At 35.3% G+C, this 19,320-nt stretch overlaps 2 protein-coding genes and 1 long non-coding RNA gene across 3 annotated transcripts; 1 reads left to right on the top strand and 2 right to left on the bottom strand.

The window, feature by feature from the left end:
• The first annotated feature begins 395 nt into the window (after positions 1–395).
• Positions 396–1,118, top strand: LOC141816438 (myb-related protein MYBAS1-like). Its single transcript, XM_074704224.1, has 3 exons — positions 396–507; positions 595–724; positions 838–1,118. The coding sequence occupies exons 1-3, from the start codon at positions 396–398 to the stop codon at positions 1,052–1,054; spliced, it is 459 nt and encodes a 152-aa protein (XP_074560325.1). The 3' UTR covers positions 1,055–1,118.
• Positions 1,119–3,559: 2,441 nt separating this feature from the next.
• On the bottom strand, positions 3,560–6,403 carry LOC141816439 (uncharacterized). Its single transcript, XR_012600692.1, has 3 exons — positions 6,335–6,403; positions 5,651–5,707; positions 3,560–3,776 (listed from the first exon to the last, which is right to left on the bottom strand). It is a non-coding gene; the product is annotated as an uncharacterized LOC141816439 (long non-coding RNA).
• An 11,557-nt stretch (positions 6,404–17,960) lies between these two features.
• Positions 17,961–19,245, bottom strand: LOC141816437 (zinc finger CCCH domain-containing protein 17-like). Its single transcript, XM_074704223.1, has 6 exons — positions 19,174–19,245; positions 18,972–19,073; positions 18,727–18,873; positions 18,370–18,432; positions 18,184–18,281; positions 17,961–18,084 (listed from the first exon to the last, which is right to left on the bottom strand). The coding sequence occupies exons 1-6, from the start codon at positions 19,243–19,245 to the stop codon at positions 17,961–17,963; spliced, it is 606 nt and encodes a 201-aa protein (XP_074560324.1).
• Between the last annotated feature and the right edge of the window lie 75 nt (positions 19,246–19,320).

The raw sequence follows: 19,320 nt of genomic DNA, 5'->3' as shown, positions 1-19,320 counted from the left end.
GGAACATGGATACTCTAAAATAAATACCAGAAAATTGCCGGTATAGAAAAATTCCTATCGAGTAGCAGTAAAATCTTGGTGTCAGAATGTGCAAAGATGCGAAGAACAAGTTGGGTGAAACAGGGGAAGCACTTGTAGCGGGCAGAATTCAGAATCTAGATTTCACCAGCGAAATCGTCGCGTCTTCAAGATTTATGGAACGATAATTAAGAATTCTGAATATATTGCGAGATGAATGTAAATACTGCCTCAAACAAGGACAATTTAAGATGAAAAATGGGAGATCTATCAGGCATGACATCAGCTGAGCTCGTCGCTGATGACTATAAATATCGGCGGAACAGAGAAGAAGAGCAAAAAAGGAAAAAAGAAGAAGAGGACATAGGCAATTAAAAATGGCGGCGGTGGGGAGGAAAGGGCCGTGGACGGAGGAGGAGGACGCTCGACTCGTATTTTCCGTGCGCTTGTTCGGTGAGCGTCGTTGGGATAACGTAGCGAAGGTGTCAGGTTTGAGGGTTGGCAGGGTGTAGTGATAGCTCCGGCTCTCCCATTGCTTTAACCTTGCACGCATGCCCCCTTCCTCTTTGTTTGCAGGTCTCAACAGGTCCGGCAAGAGTTGCCGGCTCCGGTGGGTCAACTACCTCCACCCCGGCCTCAAACACGGCCGCTTGACACCCCACGAGCAGCACCTCGTCGTTCAACTCCACGCCAAGTGGGGCAATAGGTTTGAGTACAACAAGCAGAAGCTCAACGAGCTATTCCAATCTAAATGCTACATATATCGTGCCAACTCTGTTTAAATGATCCGAATACAACTTCAGTTTTATTTCTTCCTAGGTGGTCCAAGATTGCACGGTGCCTTCCAGGTCGTACAGACAACGAGATCAAGAACTACTGGAGGACTCACACGAGGAAGAAGGCGGAAGAACTGAGGATGAGTTCACCGTCGTCGTCGAACAGTGAAGTAGTAGGACTTGTGGTGGATGGAGATGGATATAGTATGGATCAGATATGGATGAGATATCTGCCTCAGAGAACTCGGATGGTGCACTGAGCATCGAAGGGGACAAGGATGGAGGTTGCAGAAGACTGTTCTGAATCCGTATTGTGGGAGTTAGATGACGAAGAGTTACAGATATGGATATGATCTACTTTTTCCAGTGCTGATCACATGCAGTAGTCTTAGAAGTACTAATTATAGCTTAGTTAGTAGACAACTGAGATGCTTTATAGTACTGCAATTAAGCTTTAACTATCCTTTGTCAAAAGGTTGTATCATCTTGTTGTCAATGACAAGGTGATAGTCTTGAAAATACTCACAGAAGCATTAGTTGTACAATCTTGCTTGTGAAATAGATTTCCATGTTGAGTAATTGAAGGCATGTATGCAACCTCTATGCCTGCATGATCAATTAATGATCTTTCCCTGAAAATTAATTGTGCATCAGAACCATCAAAGATAAGCTCGATCGGACACACTTTTGTAGCTCAAACCAGCGTTGAATTCATCTATAAATGCATTTTAGCTCGAGAATAATCTGAAACTGGGACAGGAGAGGGCTTCAAACAAACAAACAAAGAAGATGCTAAAGGAAATTAAGCTTAGTTTAAGCTGCTGGGCTGTGATGTTGCTTGCAGTTTTGAGTCATGCCAATGGGATCGCGGCTCTGATAAGTCATATATATATATATATATATAAAGGGCATTGATAAGGAAGTGCACTACTCCGAAAGCTTCCTGTCGTTCCAATTCTAGTGCATGTCCTTTCTTCTGCAGCTGCATATTATCTTGGTATTATCTTCTGACTAAACTAAAGCAAGTGCTCCATCACCAGGCAATGTTGAGGTCAGACATCCTTTTCTGCTACAGCAATATATAACCAGCAACTAAATTAATGCCCATCCCATCCCTGATAGTGAATAGTGATAGTATCATTTTGGACTTTTGGTTGTCTAACGAGTGGTTGCATTGTTGATGCAGGGACCAAATGCATGCAAGCAACTAAATAACTGATCTCTTCTTGCATTAGAAAAGGAAAACATTTTCAATATTAATTAGGTCAGAAACAAATGCAGACAACTTTAACAAAGGAGCATTCGTATTACACGACCAAACACTATAGCGATTATATTCAGATAATTAATGAATGCTGAGTAGAAGAGGGCAAAATCTAAGAATATTTTGGCAGCAGCAACCTAAATTAGGCTTCTGTTCTGTTCCTTGCATACATGAAGCTCGTGGTGGTCCAGTCACAGGCAAGTTGCTATCTGTAAGAAGTGGTGGAGCAAAAAAAAGATAACCCCGGCCCCCAAAACGACATGCATGAATATTATCTCAAGGCATTGGAGTCCAATACGACATGGATATTCCATACGTGAAGGCATTGGCGACAATTATGGATGGGCTCGCATGAATTTGGAGTCCAAATTTGCAGCACTGGCATCGCCATCAACCAGATGAGTGGGAGATATATATGATGAAAGTATCTGACACTTTATATCTTATCAAGTATTTATATAGAATCCCGATATCTTACTCTGCCTGACTGATGTGTGAAATAAAATGGATATTATTTGTCTGTGAGACCGGCATGCATCCTGTTGGAATATATAACATTTCTATTTATATACTTAATCACACAATTAATACAATATCATTAAACACACAATTAGATTTTATTATTTTCTATATATTAATGACTCTTATTATAAAAAATTCCATCAAACTTTATTTAGTTGATAAATAGTTGTCAATTTAATTTTGACTACTTTTTAGCATTGTTGAAGTAATTAATTTATCTTTGGAATAAATTTACATACCAACATCTCCCAATTTAAACTTGTTCTTCTTTAAACTCTCAACAAATTCCTCAAGTATTGAAAAGCTTCCACTTTTAGAGGTTTTATATAAATATATCAGTTACACTACAAGAAAAACAGGATTTCCCGGCGGTTTTAAATTCGTTTAGCGGCGGTTTTGGAACCGCCGCAAATCATTTCCCGGCGGTTTACCAAACCGCCGCTGATATCGATGTCGTTAAACCATTTAGCGGCGGTTTTAGAGAACCGCTGGAATAACCGCCACTAAAGTAGATTTCCCGGCGGTTGTTTTTGCGGCGGTTCGAAATATTTCCCGGCGGTTGTTTTTTGCGGCGGTTCGAAATATTTCCCGGCGGTTGTTTTTTACGGCGGTTTGAAATATTTCCCGGCGGTTTATTTAGCGGCGGTTTAAAATAATATCCCGGCGGTTCATTTAACGGCGGTTAGGTATGATTTTCCGGCGGTTTTTGTTGCGGCGGTTTAAAATAATTTCCCGGCGGTTCATTTACCGGCGGTTTGAAATTATTTCCCGGCGGTTTTCCAAAACCGCCGCGAAATGGTTTCCCGGCGGTTTGCTAAAAGTGCCGCAAAATAATTTCCCGACAGTTTAAGCTTTTAGTATACAATTACAGAATATTCAACCTGCGATTTTTATAAATAAATAAAAAAATTAAACAAAAAATTGTAATAAATAGAAAATTATATTTGCATTACTTTCTTGCAAAACTAGTAAACAAATATGTTGCATTACACATGGAAGCAAAGTTGTCAGATGTCAAATACAGTGAATTTAGGTTACAAAAAAATTGAAACTTTGTTTGGTTACAAAAATACTGAGAAATCTCTCTAGCTTTCTCAGATGTCAGATCCTATAAAAAGATCAATCGCTTTTCCTTCATTGCTTTTTGAAAAGTAGTCATCTTTGGAGAGCTCTTCAAACTTGTAAAGTAGTTATGCCTGCACAAGTATAAAAAGAAATTAGAAGAGACAAATTATAACCTAAACTAGCATAAACACAGGCGTTAAGTACTGAACAAAGCATAACACAAGAATTTAGGTTCTACTCTAAACAATAGAACATCCTGTATGAAGACAATGAAATTGCAAGATAATCTATGGTAACACATAACACATAGACCCAACATGTTTAATGAAGAGATCTTTTTTTGGTTCATTGGCTAGTTTTCAAGATTTTTAAATTTCTACTCAGTATAATCTATGGTAACACATCCACAGGTATGTTGATGAGAGACATGTTTACTAGTTTTTCCCCCTTGTCTATCTATTTTATATTTCTAAATTGTTTGATAGTCTAAGATCACCTTAACACATTATTAATGTCATGTAAGTAGGGAATATGAAAGCATCTTGAATCATATCACGGATTGGATCTTCAGAATAATTAGTATGTTGTGTTTCATGCACATAACTAGAAGTCTCCCCTTCACCTCTCTCACCATGTAATAGCCAAACTGTATAACCAGGTGGAAAGGGCCTTAACAACAAGTGATCGTACACCTCTTCTCTAGTCTGAAATAGTCTGAATCCACAACGAGAACAAGGACACTTTATCCTATTATCGGATGATGCATTAGCAAATGCAAAGTCCAAAAATTTCAATAATCCATCTATATATTCGGGAGTATCTCGCGGCTTCAAAATCCAACTTTTGTCCATATCTAATTCAATAATAGATAATTAAATTAAAAACACGCTATAGTATGTGTGCTAAAAAAGACCATTAAATAAGGCACAATGAATTTAGAATAGCAATTTTTATAGTTATTCTCTCTCAATTTTTCTAATTATTTCTTGTGTAAAATTCAAGAAACTAAATACTTATTTGGATATGCATGTTGAACTTGTTGTTTCATAACCCCTAAACTTAGGAATGGATTCGATTAATTAACTTTATTCTTTAATTTCGAAGGTTTAGGAAGTAGATGAACTTAAGAATGGAGTTAGGGCTTAATTCGGCTCGCTAAACCAATTTCCAAATTGACAAGAACAAAGAAAAAATGTTAAATATTGAGAAGGCTTTTTTTCTAGAGTGTTCTGATCAGATGTCAAAGCTATGGATGAATTATCAAACGTTGGCAGAACCAGGGCACAAAATCCACAACTGAAAATCATGGAGCATATTCTAGTTTTCTATTTCATACATTCAAAGCTATGGATGAAAAATCAAATAACAATTGGTTTACAATACAATCTGGTATAGGTTATGGATGTTGCATGTTTGTTTGGTCAGTTAAGATATAGTAGGTCATGTAAGAGATAGAAATCATGTAAAGAACTATGGAAATGGATCTACTTCTTGGCATAATGAATTAAACATCTAACTTCTGTTTTCTGGGTGATGATGAGATTAAATAAGCACCTACCTTCCTTACATGTGTCTGACAGCATAAAATTATACAATTATGAAATGAGAAGGCCATTTGACAAATCATATAGGTTGAATATTTATTGTCATTCTGTTATTATTCATGAATAGATATTCATGAAGTATTTCTTGCCAATTTTGCAAAACATATAACACTAAGCCATGTATAAGTGAGACCATCAAATCAACAATGAGAGATTTCTCAAAAGATATAATGCTGCATTGTAACAAAATTCGATAAAAAAACATAGTGACAAAGTGAGCAATTCATAATATGATTTTCAATTTTTAAAACACAGCAGTACAAGTTCTTTTGTTGATTAGCATTTAAAACACAGCAGTACAGTCTAAAAGTGCACAAGTAAATAAAGTCTAATAAGGATAAAATGATATATCTTTTGCTGATTAGCATTGGTATTCTTAATGAACTTGCTGAGATTTCTACCTCTTGCAAAATTTGTTCTGATGTTTCAGATCCCAAAGCTCTAAGACCTGCAGTAGCCTGCAAGGGCATTGTAGGATTAATTAATACACAAATGGATGTCTATTTTATCCTTCTGCCTGGATGAACAGATCTATTCACTTGTAAGTTAGAAAGGTAAGTTGAAGGCCTAATAACTAACATTGAAAAAAAAATGTCCTCCTCCCTAACTCCTTTCTCTTTTCTCTCCTACTCCATCCAACCAACTTCAAATCTTCCCTATTGACCATGAAGATGGTTTCATCATCATTTTATAAACGACATTAATAAGTGAGATTGATTTTAACAGACATAACAAATGAGGAGATAAAAGAAGTCACAGATGAACTAATTTGACTGAGAATTGGTACATGTGTGGAAAACCCTGCCATTTGGTCTGTTAGCACATCCTGTTACCAGCACAACACTTACAGAACGTGAAACGAATCATGTAAACACCTCAATTTTGAATCAACAGCACGCAAGATTAACAACATGAAGGAGAGAGCTAGGGTCGTCCGATCCTAGCTGTGCCTGTGTGGATTGTCTAAACCCTAAAGCAATCACGGTTTCGCCTAAGCAACCACGTCAATCGGGTATAGCAGATCAGTTGGGATCATTTGGAAATAACAGATCCAAATCAAGAGGGAAAAGTTGGAATAAGCATACCTCTCCTGGCCCTAAAGAGGGAGTTGCCGTCCGGTGGCCGGCGGAGTGCGCGAGAAAGAGGGCGATCGGCAGGGGTGACGGTGATGGGGTGGTAGCGGCCGAGGAGCTTAGCCGATATGCGTGGAGAAGGTGATGGGGGAAGAAAGCGCCGAGGCGATGCGGAAGAGAGCGGCGAGGAGAGAGCTAGGGCACGGGTCGTCCGATGGCTTTCCCTAATTAATGTTAATTTGATTAAATAAAAAATAATTTTTAAATCATCAGAAAAATAGAATATAGCGGCGGTTAAAATTTAAACTGCCGCGAATTAAATTTTAAATTTTATTGAGTTATCAAGCGAACAAGATAGGATATAGCGATCCCCATGAAAGCAGTGACATCACTGATGATGTATGACCATTAATTGTTTGTATGCATTGGAAAGAAGTGAGATCCCACACCTGAAGTCAATTAAGTAAAATAAAAGGATTAATTAGAAGATAAATATAATAATTGTTGTAAAACTAATTAAATTAGTATATATATATATACGTACCTTAATCGTGTGATCTATAGAACCGGAATAAAGTTTATCTCCGTGCACTAGCAGTGACACTACTGGAAGTAGATGGCCATCGAGAGATGCCATCGGCTGTACTGTAATTAATTCTTCTGAATTGTATTGCCAAGCCAAAATGGATCCATCCTGTAGCAATAAATTAATACAAAAATAATGCATAAGATTTATTACATGAAATTTAAAGTCACATCAAATAATAAATTATTTTAAATAAATTATTTTATTTTAAATACGTACCTGGATACCAGCAAAAACGAATCCATTCGAGGCAGTAATAGCATAAACTTGTCCTTCCAGGTCTTCGATTATATATTGAGTTTTGGTTTGTGAATTGTAGGCCTGTCGTTAGTAAATTAATTAATTAAAACAAGGTTAGCAAGCGATTAAACAATTAAAAACAATTTAATATGAAATGTGAGAATAAATTAAATATATATGAGCCAAAAATCCTCACCTGGAAAGAATCTGAGACGCCCATAAAGCTCCAGTGTTGTTCAGTGAAGAGGGCTCTAACTTCAGCACCCATCATATTAACCCGAACACGCTGAATTAAGGTCAAAACAAATTAATGTTTAATGATATATTTTTAAGTAAACAAATTAATTAAAAGAGGTAGTTAATTAATGTTAATTAAACAGAGTTTATATTATATTATATTATATAAAACCTGTCCGGTGACTGCATCCCAGACGCTGATGGTTCCATCTTTGCTTCCTAGGAGCAATCTGTTTGCACCGGATGCGAATGCAATCCCAGATATGGCCTGTTCCATCACCGAATAATTAATTAATTAAATGAATAGGAATCCATGAAACAGCGATATATATGATTAACTTTTAACAAATGAAATGACTAAGGAATTCATTCATTAAACAGGAATTTTATTAAATTTAAACAAATTTTTAAAAAGAATAGAATCGATCGGCGATGAGTACCTGTTGATGCCCCCGGAGCGTGGCCAGAAGAGAGCAATTACTCTCGTTACGAACCGTGTCAGCGGCGATCTTATTCTTATCGTCACTGATGGCCTGCTGCCATCAGAATAATGAAAACCGATGAATTAATTAATTAAATGAGTAGAAATTCATTAAACAACGATATAATTTAATTTGAACAATTTAAAATTAAAAAATAGATATAGATGATCACCTGCTGATTCCCTCGGTCAGTATCGGCGACTTTCTCGTCGGCAAATGACTCGACAGGTCTCTTAACAGCACAGAGGTTGGAAGCGTGCGGGGAAACAACGGAGGAGGAAGCACTATTATCTCTCCTCCGCTTGGCGTTTGTTGCCGGAGCAGAGGGAAGCTGCAGATTACGCTTGGCGTTTGTTGCCGGAGCAGAGGGAAGCTGCAGCTTACGCTTGGCGTTTGTAGCCGGATCAGACGGAGGCTGCAGATTACGCTTGGCGTTTCTTGCCGGAGCAGACGGAGGCTGCAGATTACGCTTGGCGTTTCTTGCCGGAGCAGACGACGGAGGCTGCAGATTGCTCTTGGCGTTTGCTGCCTGGGCAGAGGGGGACTGCTCGACGTGGAGGAAGCGGCAAGGTCGACGGTTGCATCGACCCGCGCGCCAGAAGACGCAAGGGACCGGAATCGGCACCGGCGGTTTCTGATGAACCCTCTTGTTGCGAAAGAGAATGGACGACTCCATCTCCACTCGAGCGATCGATAGGATGAGAACGAGAGAAGAAGAAGAAGAAGAAGAAGAAGAGATGTGGAGGAATTAAGGAATTGAAAAAGAATGATGAGTAGGAACAACACGCAAGGACGTAAATGTATTTGTAAACATAAAAAAAAAATAAAAATAAAAATAAAAATAAAAATAGGCGGGATATTTGATAATTTGGCGGGATAATGTCACTATCGGGCTTGTTTACTTAACTTTAATTCAATATATTTTTAAAATCAAATCATTAATTTTTAAACTTGATAAGTCAAAAAAATTACATGTTATCCATAAATGATATATACTTGAAGAACACTCCAACTGAACCAATTAATTACATTCTAAATACCTTTCAAATAAATGACTTCAAATATATATATATATAATACTGTTTTATAATATAAAATAAAAAATTAAGAGCTCTATAATTTCAAAAAATAAATAAATTATTTTTCTTCTCAAGTAAAATTTAAAATAAAAAAGATGATTCCAAATAGTCTCTTTAATTACCTTTCAAAAATAATTCTATTCCATAAAAAAATGCACATTAAAAATAAAAAAGGTAAACAATATGAATTTTAACAATATCAATAATTATACAGAAGTTGAATTTCTTTCATCAATAATATCTATTTTATTTTAGATGCTTGGATACCTTTCCTTTAGATATTTAATTATTTTTTTTTCTGTAAAAAGGTAGAATTCGTCACTCCTAGCGATCCTACATGATCGGTCTCATGACCATTTGTGAATAGATAGATTGAAAAACTACAGTTGATCACAACGGAAGATGATATTATCTCGACTTTAATTATTTTTCTTTAAATATGTGAAAATTGAAAGGAGAGAGAAATGAATCGTGATGCATGCAGACAAAAATTATTAATCTAAGTTGGTATAAAAATAATCCCTATTTTCAAGTTGGTATAAAAAAATACAAATAAATTTACATTATCAGAGTTAGTAATGTAAGTTTTCTTTTTAAAATTGTATTTTTCTTTTTTCGCATTCATATCCATTTACTGCTTTACACACATCGATCCTTCCCAATTAAAGACTCATTCTAATTAAATGGGATAATAACTAGATTATGTACATATATAATCAAAGATAGACCAAGGGAAAAGTGGCATGCAAGAATGTAATAATCCATGCATATCAGTTTCAATTGCATCACACTTAATTTCCAAAGTTAGACTCATACATCAATTAGAACAATCTTATATATGTATGTGCAATAAGATTAGCTACTTAATTCATCTTCAAGGAGTCTGATAAAAATGGAAAAGAATATAATATCACAAGATTCGGGGTGACTGACTTATGCTATGGAGCTTCCGGTCACCATCGAGATGCGGCTTGTGGAGTCTGAAGCACGATCGAGGAGATACTATTTTCCATTTATCATGCGTGATTGAAAGGGAACTCTCTTTATCTTGAGAAATGTGGAGTGCTCCCTGTTTAAAGGATGCTTCCATGGCTCTCCATCTGTTTGCAAATAAGCTCTGTTCCACTCACCACCTCTCGCAATTCCAACTTGACAGCAGCAGCCTGTGATAAATTTTTAACCTCTTTGTAAAAAAAAAAAAAGAAAGAAAAAATTAATATAATGAATCAATCATTTTTATGCCAAGCATCAGCACAAGAGGCCTCCCAACTCACAGCCATGCATTTCCTTTTGAAGCTATTAATTAGAAGTTGTGAATTATATATAAATCATCTATCTATCTCCTAATTTTCCGGCTTCATAATGAATACATCGACAAAAACTTCATAGGGGTTTCACTTGTATATATTACTTTTCACGTTCCTCATCTTTCGGGATCGAGTCACTAATAGTCAATGGCAAACATAAAAGAGATTAGTGTTTGCCACACATTCCCAAGAATTTCAGGTGGCAGAGATATGATCATGTAAATTCAACTTGGTAATAAAGTTCTTGGCTTGGTATATCAAACTTAAATTGTGAATTATGAATCACACTAGTCTATAACTTCCTACTTTCATGATAAATTCATGACAAGCAACCTATCTTATTTTCATCCATGTCACTCAGTTTCCTCATCCTTCGTGGATCATAATTGTAGGACAGCATTTTGTATGCACTAATGATTGACCAAAATGAAATTGTTAAACTAATATATGGCTGTTGCATCAAGTAAAGAGTTTTAGGTAGAAAAGCAATAGCTACATATTGGAACTTAGAAAGTGATTGGTATCTTCAACTCCAATTGGTCCTCACTTATTATGACAGCAATAAATAACACATAAATCTCAATTATTTGAAGTCACACCCTGAATATTATTCCAACGATTAAATAATTAACACTATCCAAAATCCTATCTTTGGCAAACAAGAAATAACAGCTACAGATGTCGCACAGATAAAAGATAATTGAACAAGTTAGTAAGCTAAGCATGGGGATGGCTAAGAAATATAATCTAAAATGGAAACTTGACTCTATCTAACATGCTCTAGCTAAGATTTGTTTTTCAAATCAGGTGGGTTCAAGTTTTTATAAAGCTGAAAGTGATCTATCAGCCTAGACCATCTCGGTCACTCGGTCCTTAATTTTCTCAGTCATCCCAACCATCTCGGTCACTCGGTCATCTTGGTCATTCCGACCTTGACTAGCTCGGTTACTCGGCCTCTGTCTCGACTGTTCCAATTTCGAAAAACGACAAAAGGTCTCAAACGCAATGGCGGAGCCACCTTATAAGCTACCCGGATTATAGCTCAGGGACCCGACAACGTTGGAGAAGAAAAAAAGCTTAGATCTACAGGCGAAAGAAAAGAAAACTTAAAAGAACGAAGAAGGTAGTCTGGGGTTGCGTCAGCGTAGCTCACAGTCCGGAATCAGCCCGGGTAAATCATCGAGGCTGGCTCGGTCATTGCTCAAGCGTGCAAGCCCTGCCAAAAGATCAGAACGGTTATGAAGTTATCAGACCTGGTCTCCTTGATCCCCTCATGTCTGCACTTACGACCGAAAGATAAGAATAATTAGCACTGCCGAGCCATAGGGCGGTTACGAGGTTGACAGGTTTGGTCCTCCGGATGCCACATGTCGGAGCCACTTGACAGTGCTTATCAGAACTTGCCCTCTCAGTCGCGACAAGGGTCCGCTCCCATGCCGACAAGGATATTCCTTTTCGTGAGTATATAATCTCTCCCGTAAATATGAAGACTCTCTCTGGATTTTTCAGCAATTTCATCTACTTCTTTTTTTTCTTTCTTCTCTCTTCACTTACTTGAGCGTCGGAGTGGTCTGTCGGAAATCCCCAGCACCCTGCTAATCCCCTCACTCAACTTTTTTCTCAGGTCCCTTAGCCGGTGAGAGCGACAGCGCGCAAGGTGGCAGATTATTGACTAGTAACTTAACTATCCACGACATCCGACCGGAACAATGAACATCTCTTCTCAATGAAAACATACATCTTTTATCTCCCGATATAAAATTCCTCATTGTCCTTGCACAAAATACTTGATGCTGCAACACAGTGTGCCCATTGTAGAATTAGCTCCTTAACCAATTGAATAGATAAGCAGAGCATGTTGAATTTCTTAAATAGAAAATTCATGTATCAATGTATTTGATGAGTGAACATTAAAATAATGAAAAAAAAAAATATTTATATTAGCAAAATGTCTCGTGTCTCATGTAGAGAACTAAAGAAACTAATTAATTAGTTGTCGTATTCAAGTTAAATATTCATGGTGTATGCTATTTGTCAAAGATATTTTGCTAAGTGATGGACTCTTAGTTAGAATGCACTTAAGTTTGAGTACAGGGATGAGATTTAGAAAAAAAATTTAAAGTAGAACTAGGATTAATTGTTTGACACAATTGTAGCAACAACAAAAGAATCTGTGCCAATTACTGAAAGTTATCTAGTGGCCCTGATAAAATTAATAGTTAATATAGCTCTTCTAGTTAGTATATTCATCATGAGATTATTTAAGACTTATCATTAGGTGTGAAGCCTTCCCAATATATCCAAGAACTTATGATATGGTGCATGCTGAAAGATTGTTGTCTCTTGAAGCTCACCAAATTAGAGATGTTCCACACTTGAGATACTCTTAGAGATTGATCGCATTCTAAGACCCGAGGTATGTCTTCTTTTTTCTCCTTTTTACCTTTTTTTTTATGGAAGTACTTTTTTTGAAGATAATAAGCTGAAAATTCCTCACAATAGAATGCCTTTTTGTTTAATACCAATTTTAACATTTTTCTCAGCATAATGAAGTTATTGATTAGGGTACACATATTCATGGAACCACATCCATATGTCAGATGATGAGAAAGCCGAATAAAACTAACAACATTTTCAAAGATTTTGAAGACGAGGCTGACCATGGAACATGCAACGACTGTACAAGTTATGTAACTACACAAATAAATCAACAGAGCATGTTTAATTTTCTACAAAGCAATAATAGTTTTTTTCTTTCCTTCTAGAAGTGAAAATGCTCTTTCTATCTCATCTCTCGTTTGTAAGACTAATTACACAGATCATATTCAGAGCCACTTCTTCAGAGATAGAAATGATCCAATCATTCATAACCACTTTCAATATTTAATTTGGATATTTGTATTTTCTTTCATCTGCAATTAATTAGTGATCGGGATCCAAAAGATCTTAAGACGTATAGTGACAAGTATACACACAGAGTGAAAATTACAAGTAATGAAAAAAAGAATATTTATATTGACAAAATGTTTCAAGCATATACAGTAACCAAAATGTCTCCAGCACAACAATGTCTCTAAGTAGAGAAGTAAAGAAACTAGTCAGCTAGCTAGACAAGCTCCAGACTCTAAGCTCTCCGGCGGCATCACCGGTGAAGAATAAACCACTAGGGTCACTTTTGACCATCGTCAAGTCCTCACTAAAGTGAATCTGACCCATCTGTATGAATCTGTAAGACAAAAACAAAGATCGTGCTTATCGATTCTCATAATTTCAAAAGAATAAAAATGGTGATATATAAATGAATTTGAAATTAATACATACGATGGCAAATCATAGAGGCAGATGGAACGATCACTGCGTGCACATATCAATACAGACTTAGCATTAGCATCGCTAATGCCGCAAAGAGAAATTACACCCTGAAAAGAAACATATATAAAGGTGAAATAACAATCATTAAAATATTGAAATTTTTCTGAATAACTAGTTAAAAGTCACTTACATTATTTTCTTTATGTGTATAAACTAATTCCAACGATTGACTTCCTTCGGAAGTTGCCCAAATCTACACAAAGAAAAAATAAATCATTATTATAAATGTTAATACTAGCTAAATCACAAGATAATGAGTGAAATAATAAATCAATGAATACTAACTTTTATTGAGTTATCAAGCGAACAAGATAGGATATACGATCCCCATGAAAGCAGTGACATCACTGATGATGTATGACCATTAATTGTTTGTAAGCATTGGAAAGAAGTGAGATCCCACACCTGAAGTCAATTAAGTAAAATAAAAGGATTAATTATAAGATAAATATAATAATTGTTGTAAAACTAATTAATTAAATTAGTATATATATATACGTACCTTAATCGTGTGATCTATAGAACCGGAATAAAGTTTATCTCCGTGCACTAGCAGTGACACTACTGGAAGTAGATGGCCATCGAGAGATGCCATCGGCTGTACTGTAATTAATTCTTCTGAATTGTATTGCCAAGCCAAAATGGATCCATCCTGTAGCAATAAATTAATACAAAAATAATGCATAAGATTTATTACATGAAATTTAAAGTCACATCAAATAATAAATTATTTAAAATATTTTAAATACGTACCTGGATACCAGCAAAAACGAATCCATTCGAGGCAGTAATAGCATAAACTTGTCCTTCCAGGTCTTCGATTATATATTGAGTTTTGGTTTGTGAATTGTAGGCCTGTCGTTAGTAAATTAATTAATTAAAACAAGGTTAGCAAGCGATCGATTAAACAATTAAAAACAATTTAATATGAAATGTGAAAATAAATTAAATATATATGAGCCAAAAAAAATCCTCACCTGGAAAGAATCTGAGACGCCCATAAAGCTCCAGTGTTGTTCAGTGAAGAGGGCTCTAACTTCAGCACCCATCATATTAACCCGAACACGCTGAATTAAGGTCAAAACAAATTAATGTTTAATGATATATTTTTAAGTAAACAAATTAATTAAAAGAGGTAGTTAATTAAACAGAGTTTCTATTATATTATAGTATATAAAACCTGTCCGGTGACTGCATCCCAGACGCTGATGGTTCCATCTTTGCTTCCTAGGAGCAATCTGTTTGCACCGGATGCGAATGCAATCCCAGATATGGCCTGTTCCATCACCGAATAATTAATTAAATGAATAGGAATTCATGAAACATGCAGCGATATGATCATTAACTTTTAACAAATTAATTAAATGCATGGCTAAGGAATTCATTGAACAGAAATTTTATTAAATTTAAACAAATTTTTAAAAAGAATAGAATCGATCGGCGATGAGTACCTGTTGATGCCCCCGGAGCGTGGCCAGAAGAGAGCAATTACTCTCGTTACGAACCGTGTCAGCGGCGATCTTATTCTTATCGTCTGTGATGGTCTGCTGCATCAGAATAATGAATTAATTAAATGATTAGAAATTCATTGAACAACGATAAAATTGAATTTGAACAATTTAAGATTAAAATATATATATATATATATATATATAGATGATCACCTGCTGATTCCCTCGGTCAGTGTCGGCGACTTTCTCGTCGGCAAATGACTCGACAGGTCTCGGTCTCTTAACAGCATAGAGGTTGGAAGCGTGCGGGGAAACAACGGCGGAAGCACTGTTATCTCTCCTCCATGCGAGATTGCGCTTGGCGTTTGTTGCCGGAGCAGAGGGAAGCCGCAGATTACGCTTGGCGTTTGTTGCCGGAGCAGACGGAGGCTGCAGATTACGCTTGGCGTTTGTTGCCGGAGCAGACGGAGGCTGCAGATTACGCTTGACGTTTGTTGCCGGAGCGCCAGACGGAGGCTGCAGATTACGCTTGGCGTTTGTTGCCGGAGCAGACGGAGGCTGCAGATTGCTCTTGGCGTTTGCTGCCTGGGCAGAAGGGGACTGCTCGACGTGGAGGAAGCGGCAAGGTCGACGGTTGCATCGACCCGCTCGCCAGAAGACGCAAGGGATCGGAACCGGCACCGGCGGTTTCTGATGAACCCTCTTGTTGCAAAAGAGAATGGGCGACTCCATCTCCACTCGAGCGATAGGATGAGAACGAGAGAAGAAGAAGAAGAGAGATGTGGAGGAATTAAGGAATTGAAAAAGAATGATGAGTAGGAACAACACGCAAGGACGTAAATGTATTTGTAAACATAAAAAAAAAAAATAAAAATAGGCGGGATATTTGATAATTTGGCGGGATAATGTCACTATCGGGCTTGTTTACTTAACTTTAATTCAATTTAAAATCAAATCATTAATTTTTAAACTTTATAAGTAAAAAAAATTACATGTTATCCATGCATAAATGATATATACTTGAAGAACACTCCAACTAAACCAATTAATTACATTCTAAATACCTTTCAAATAAATGACTTCAAATATATATATAATAAATACTGTTTTATAATTAAAAATAAAAAATTAAGAGCTCTATAATTTCAAAAAATAAATAAATTATTTTTCTTCTCAAGTAAAATTTAAAATAAAAAAGATGATTCCAAATAGTGTCTTTAATTACCTTTCAAAAATTACAGTTGATCACGACGGAAGAGGATATTATCTCGACTTTAGTTATTTTTCTTTAAATATATGAAAATTGAGAGGAAACATGTATGTCTTTATCTGATGAAGAAGAATCTTCTGATGACAAGTACATGGGAGGTGCGGCTTTACAATAGAAGATATATACTATATCATTTTGTGATGCTTGTAAAGATTGTGTGAGGTTAGTGGATAATTTGTATAGTTGATAAACATTTTATCTTATAGTGCGATACATGTAAAGAGTTTGAAGTCATGTAATGCTATATTAGAAGGTCAAGTTTTACCCACTTCTAATATGGTTTTTCCTTTTTAAAGAATAAATATTTTTTATTAAAAAAATACAAATAGAGGTGAATGGTGGTAAGGTATTTTCTTATATTGCATATTAGAAGGTTAAATTTGACTCCCTTCTTGTATGGTTTTTCCGTTTTCATGAATAAAATAGTTTTTTTATTTAAAAAACTATTTTGTTTATAATTTTTCATATTAACAAACCAAACGTATTTTTCAGTTTTTTTTTTCTAAAAAATAAAAAACAATATATCATACCAAACACATTTTCTATTTTCTAAAAACTAAACCAGAAAATAGAAAAACAGAAATAGAAAATATCAAACACATTTGCTGTTTTCTAAAAACTAAACCAGAAAATAGAAAAACAGAAATAGAAAATAAAAAATAGAAAATAGGAAAAAAATTTCAAACCAAATGTACAAATTATATTTTTTTTCGCATTCATATCCATTTACTGCTTTACACACATCGATCCTTCCAAATTACAGACTCATTCTGATTAAATGGGATAATAAACTAGATTACATATATATATATATAATCATGGATGTTAAAATTAAAGACGTATTAATTCCTACAATAGCTAGCCATTAATTATTTCCTTCAGACGAATTCTTAATTATTAGCATAGGAAATACTGAAAAACCAAAGGGAATTTAGATCACACATGGAAGTATGGACACACCAAATTCACCATGCATCTTGATTAGAAAATAAAGAAAACAATAATAATCCTCTATCAAACATATATATATATATATATATATATATATATATAATAATAATAATAATATATATATATAATAATAATAATAACAAACAAGGACAATGGTCGTAGGCATCAATCCAGCACTTGCCATGACTATTTGCACTATTTTACATATATAGATAGATACATGTCAAAAATAGACCAAGGGGAAAAGTGGCATGCAAGAACGTGCATAGCCTCAGTGTTCAAACTTTCCAGAGTTCTCGCACATCTATTAGAACAATCTTTTTTCTTTCCGTGTAGAAGTGAAAATCTTTCTATCTCATCTCTCGTTTGTAAGATTAATTATACAAATCATATTCAAAGCTACTTCTTTAGAGATAGAAGTAATCCAATCATTCATAACCACTTCCAATATTTGGATATCTGTATTTGATTTCGTCTAAAATTAATTAGTGATCGGGATCTAGAAAATCTTAAGACGTATAGTGATAAGTATACATAGAGTGAAAATTATAAGTAATGAAAAAAAGAATGTTTATATTGATAAAATGTTTCAAGCATATACAATAACCAAAATGTCTGTACGTAGCACAACAATGTCTCTCAATAGAGAAGTAAAGAAACTAGTCAGCTGGACAAGCTCCAAACTCTAAGCTCTCCGGCGGCATCGCCGGTGAAGAATAAACCACTAGGGTCACTTTTGACCACCGTCAAGTCCTCACTAAAATGGATCTGACCCCTCTGCGTGAATCTGTAAAACAAAAACAGAGATCGTGCTTATCGATTCTCATAATTTCAAAAGAATAAAAATGATGATCGATATATAAATAAATTTAAAATTAACACATACGATGGCAAATCATAGAGGCAAATGGAATGATCACTGCGTGCACATATCAATACAGACTTAGCATTAGCATCGCTAATGCCGCAAAGAGAAATTACACCCTGAAAAAAAATAAATATATATAAAAGGTGAAATAACAATCATTAAAATATTAAAAATTTTCTAAATAACTAGTTAAAAGTCACTTACATTATTTTCTTTATGTGTATAAACTAATTCTAACGATTGACTTCCTTCGGAAGTTGCCCAAATCTACACAAAGAAAAAATAAATCATTATTATAAATGTTAATACTAAATCACAAGATAATGAATGAAATAACAAATCAATGAATACTAACTTTTATTGAGTTATCAAGCGAACAAGATAGGATATAAGATCCCCATGAAAGCAGTGACATCACTGATGATGTATGACCATTAATTGTTTGTATGCATTGGAACGAAGTGAGATCCCACACCTGAAGTCAAGTAAAATAAAGAGGATTAATTATAATATATAATAATAATTGTTTGTAAAACTAATTAAACTAGTATACGTATATACCTTAATCGTGTGATCCATAGAACCGGAATAAAGTTTATCTCCGTGCACTAGCAGTGACACTACTGGTAGTAGATGCCCATCGAGAGCCATGGGCTGTACTAAAATTAATTCTTCTGAATTGAATTGCCAAGCCAAAATGGATCCATCCTGTCGTATCAATAAATACAAAAATGCATGAGGTTTATTACATGAAATTTAAAGTCATATATACCAAATATTATTTTTAAATAAATTATTTTAAATACCTGGATACCAACAAAAACGAATCCATTCGAGGCAGCAATAGCGGAAACTTGTCCTCCAATTTCTTCGATTATATATTGAGTTTTGGTTTGTGAATTGTAGGCCTGTCAGTAAATTAATTAAAACAAGGTTAGCAAGCGATTTAAACAAAAACAATTTAATATGAAATGTGAAAATAAATATATATGAGCCAAAAATCCTCACCTGGAAAGAATCTGAGACGCCCATAAAGCTCCAGTGTTGTTCAGTGAAGAGGGCTCTAACTTCAGCACCCATCATATTAACCCGAACACGCTGGAGGTCAAAACAAATTAATGTTTAATGATATATATATTTTTAAGTAAACAAATT

Source organism: Curcuma longa, unplaced genomic scaffold (genome assembly GCF_044706935.1).
Source record: "Curcuma longa cultivar G26 ecotype Majalengka, Jawa Barat unplaced genomic scaffold, ITB_CL_G26_1.1 contig_16630, whole genome shotgun sequence".
NCBI classification, from domain to species: domain Eukaryota; kingdom Viridiplantae; phylum Streptophyta; class Magnoliopsida; order Zingiberales; family Zingiberaceae; genus Curcuma; species Curcuma longa.
This window is presented reverse-complemented; position numbering and strand designations above follow the sequence as displayed.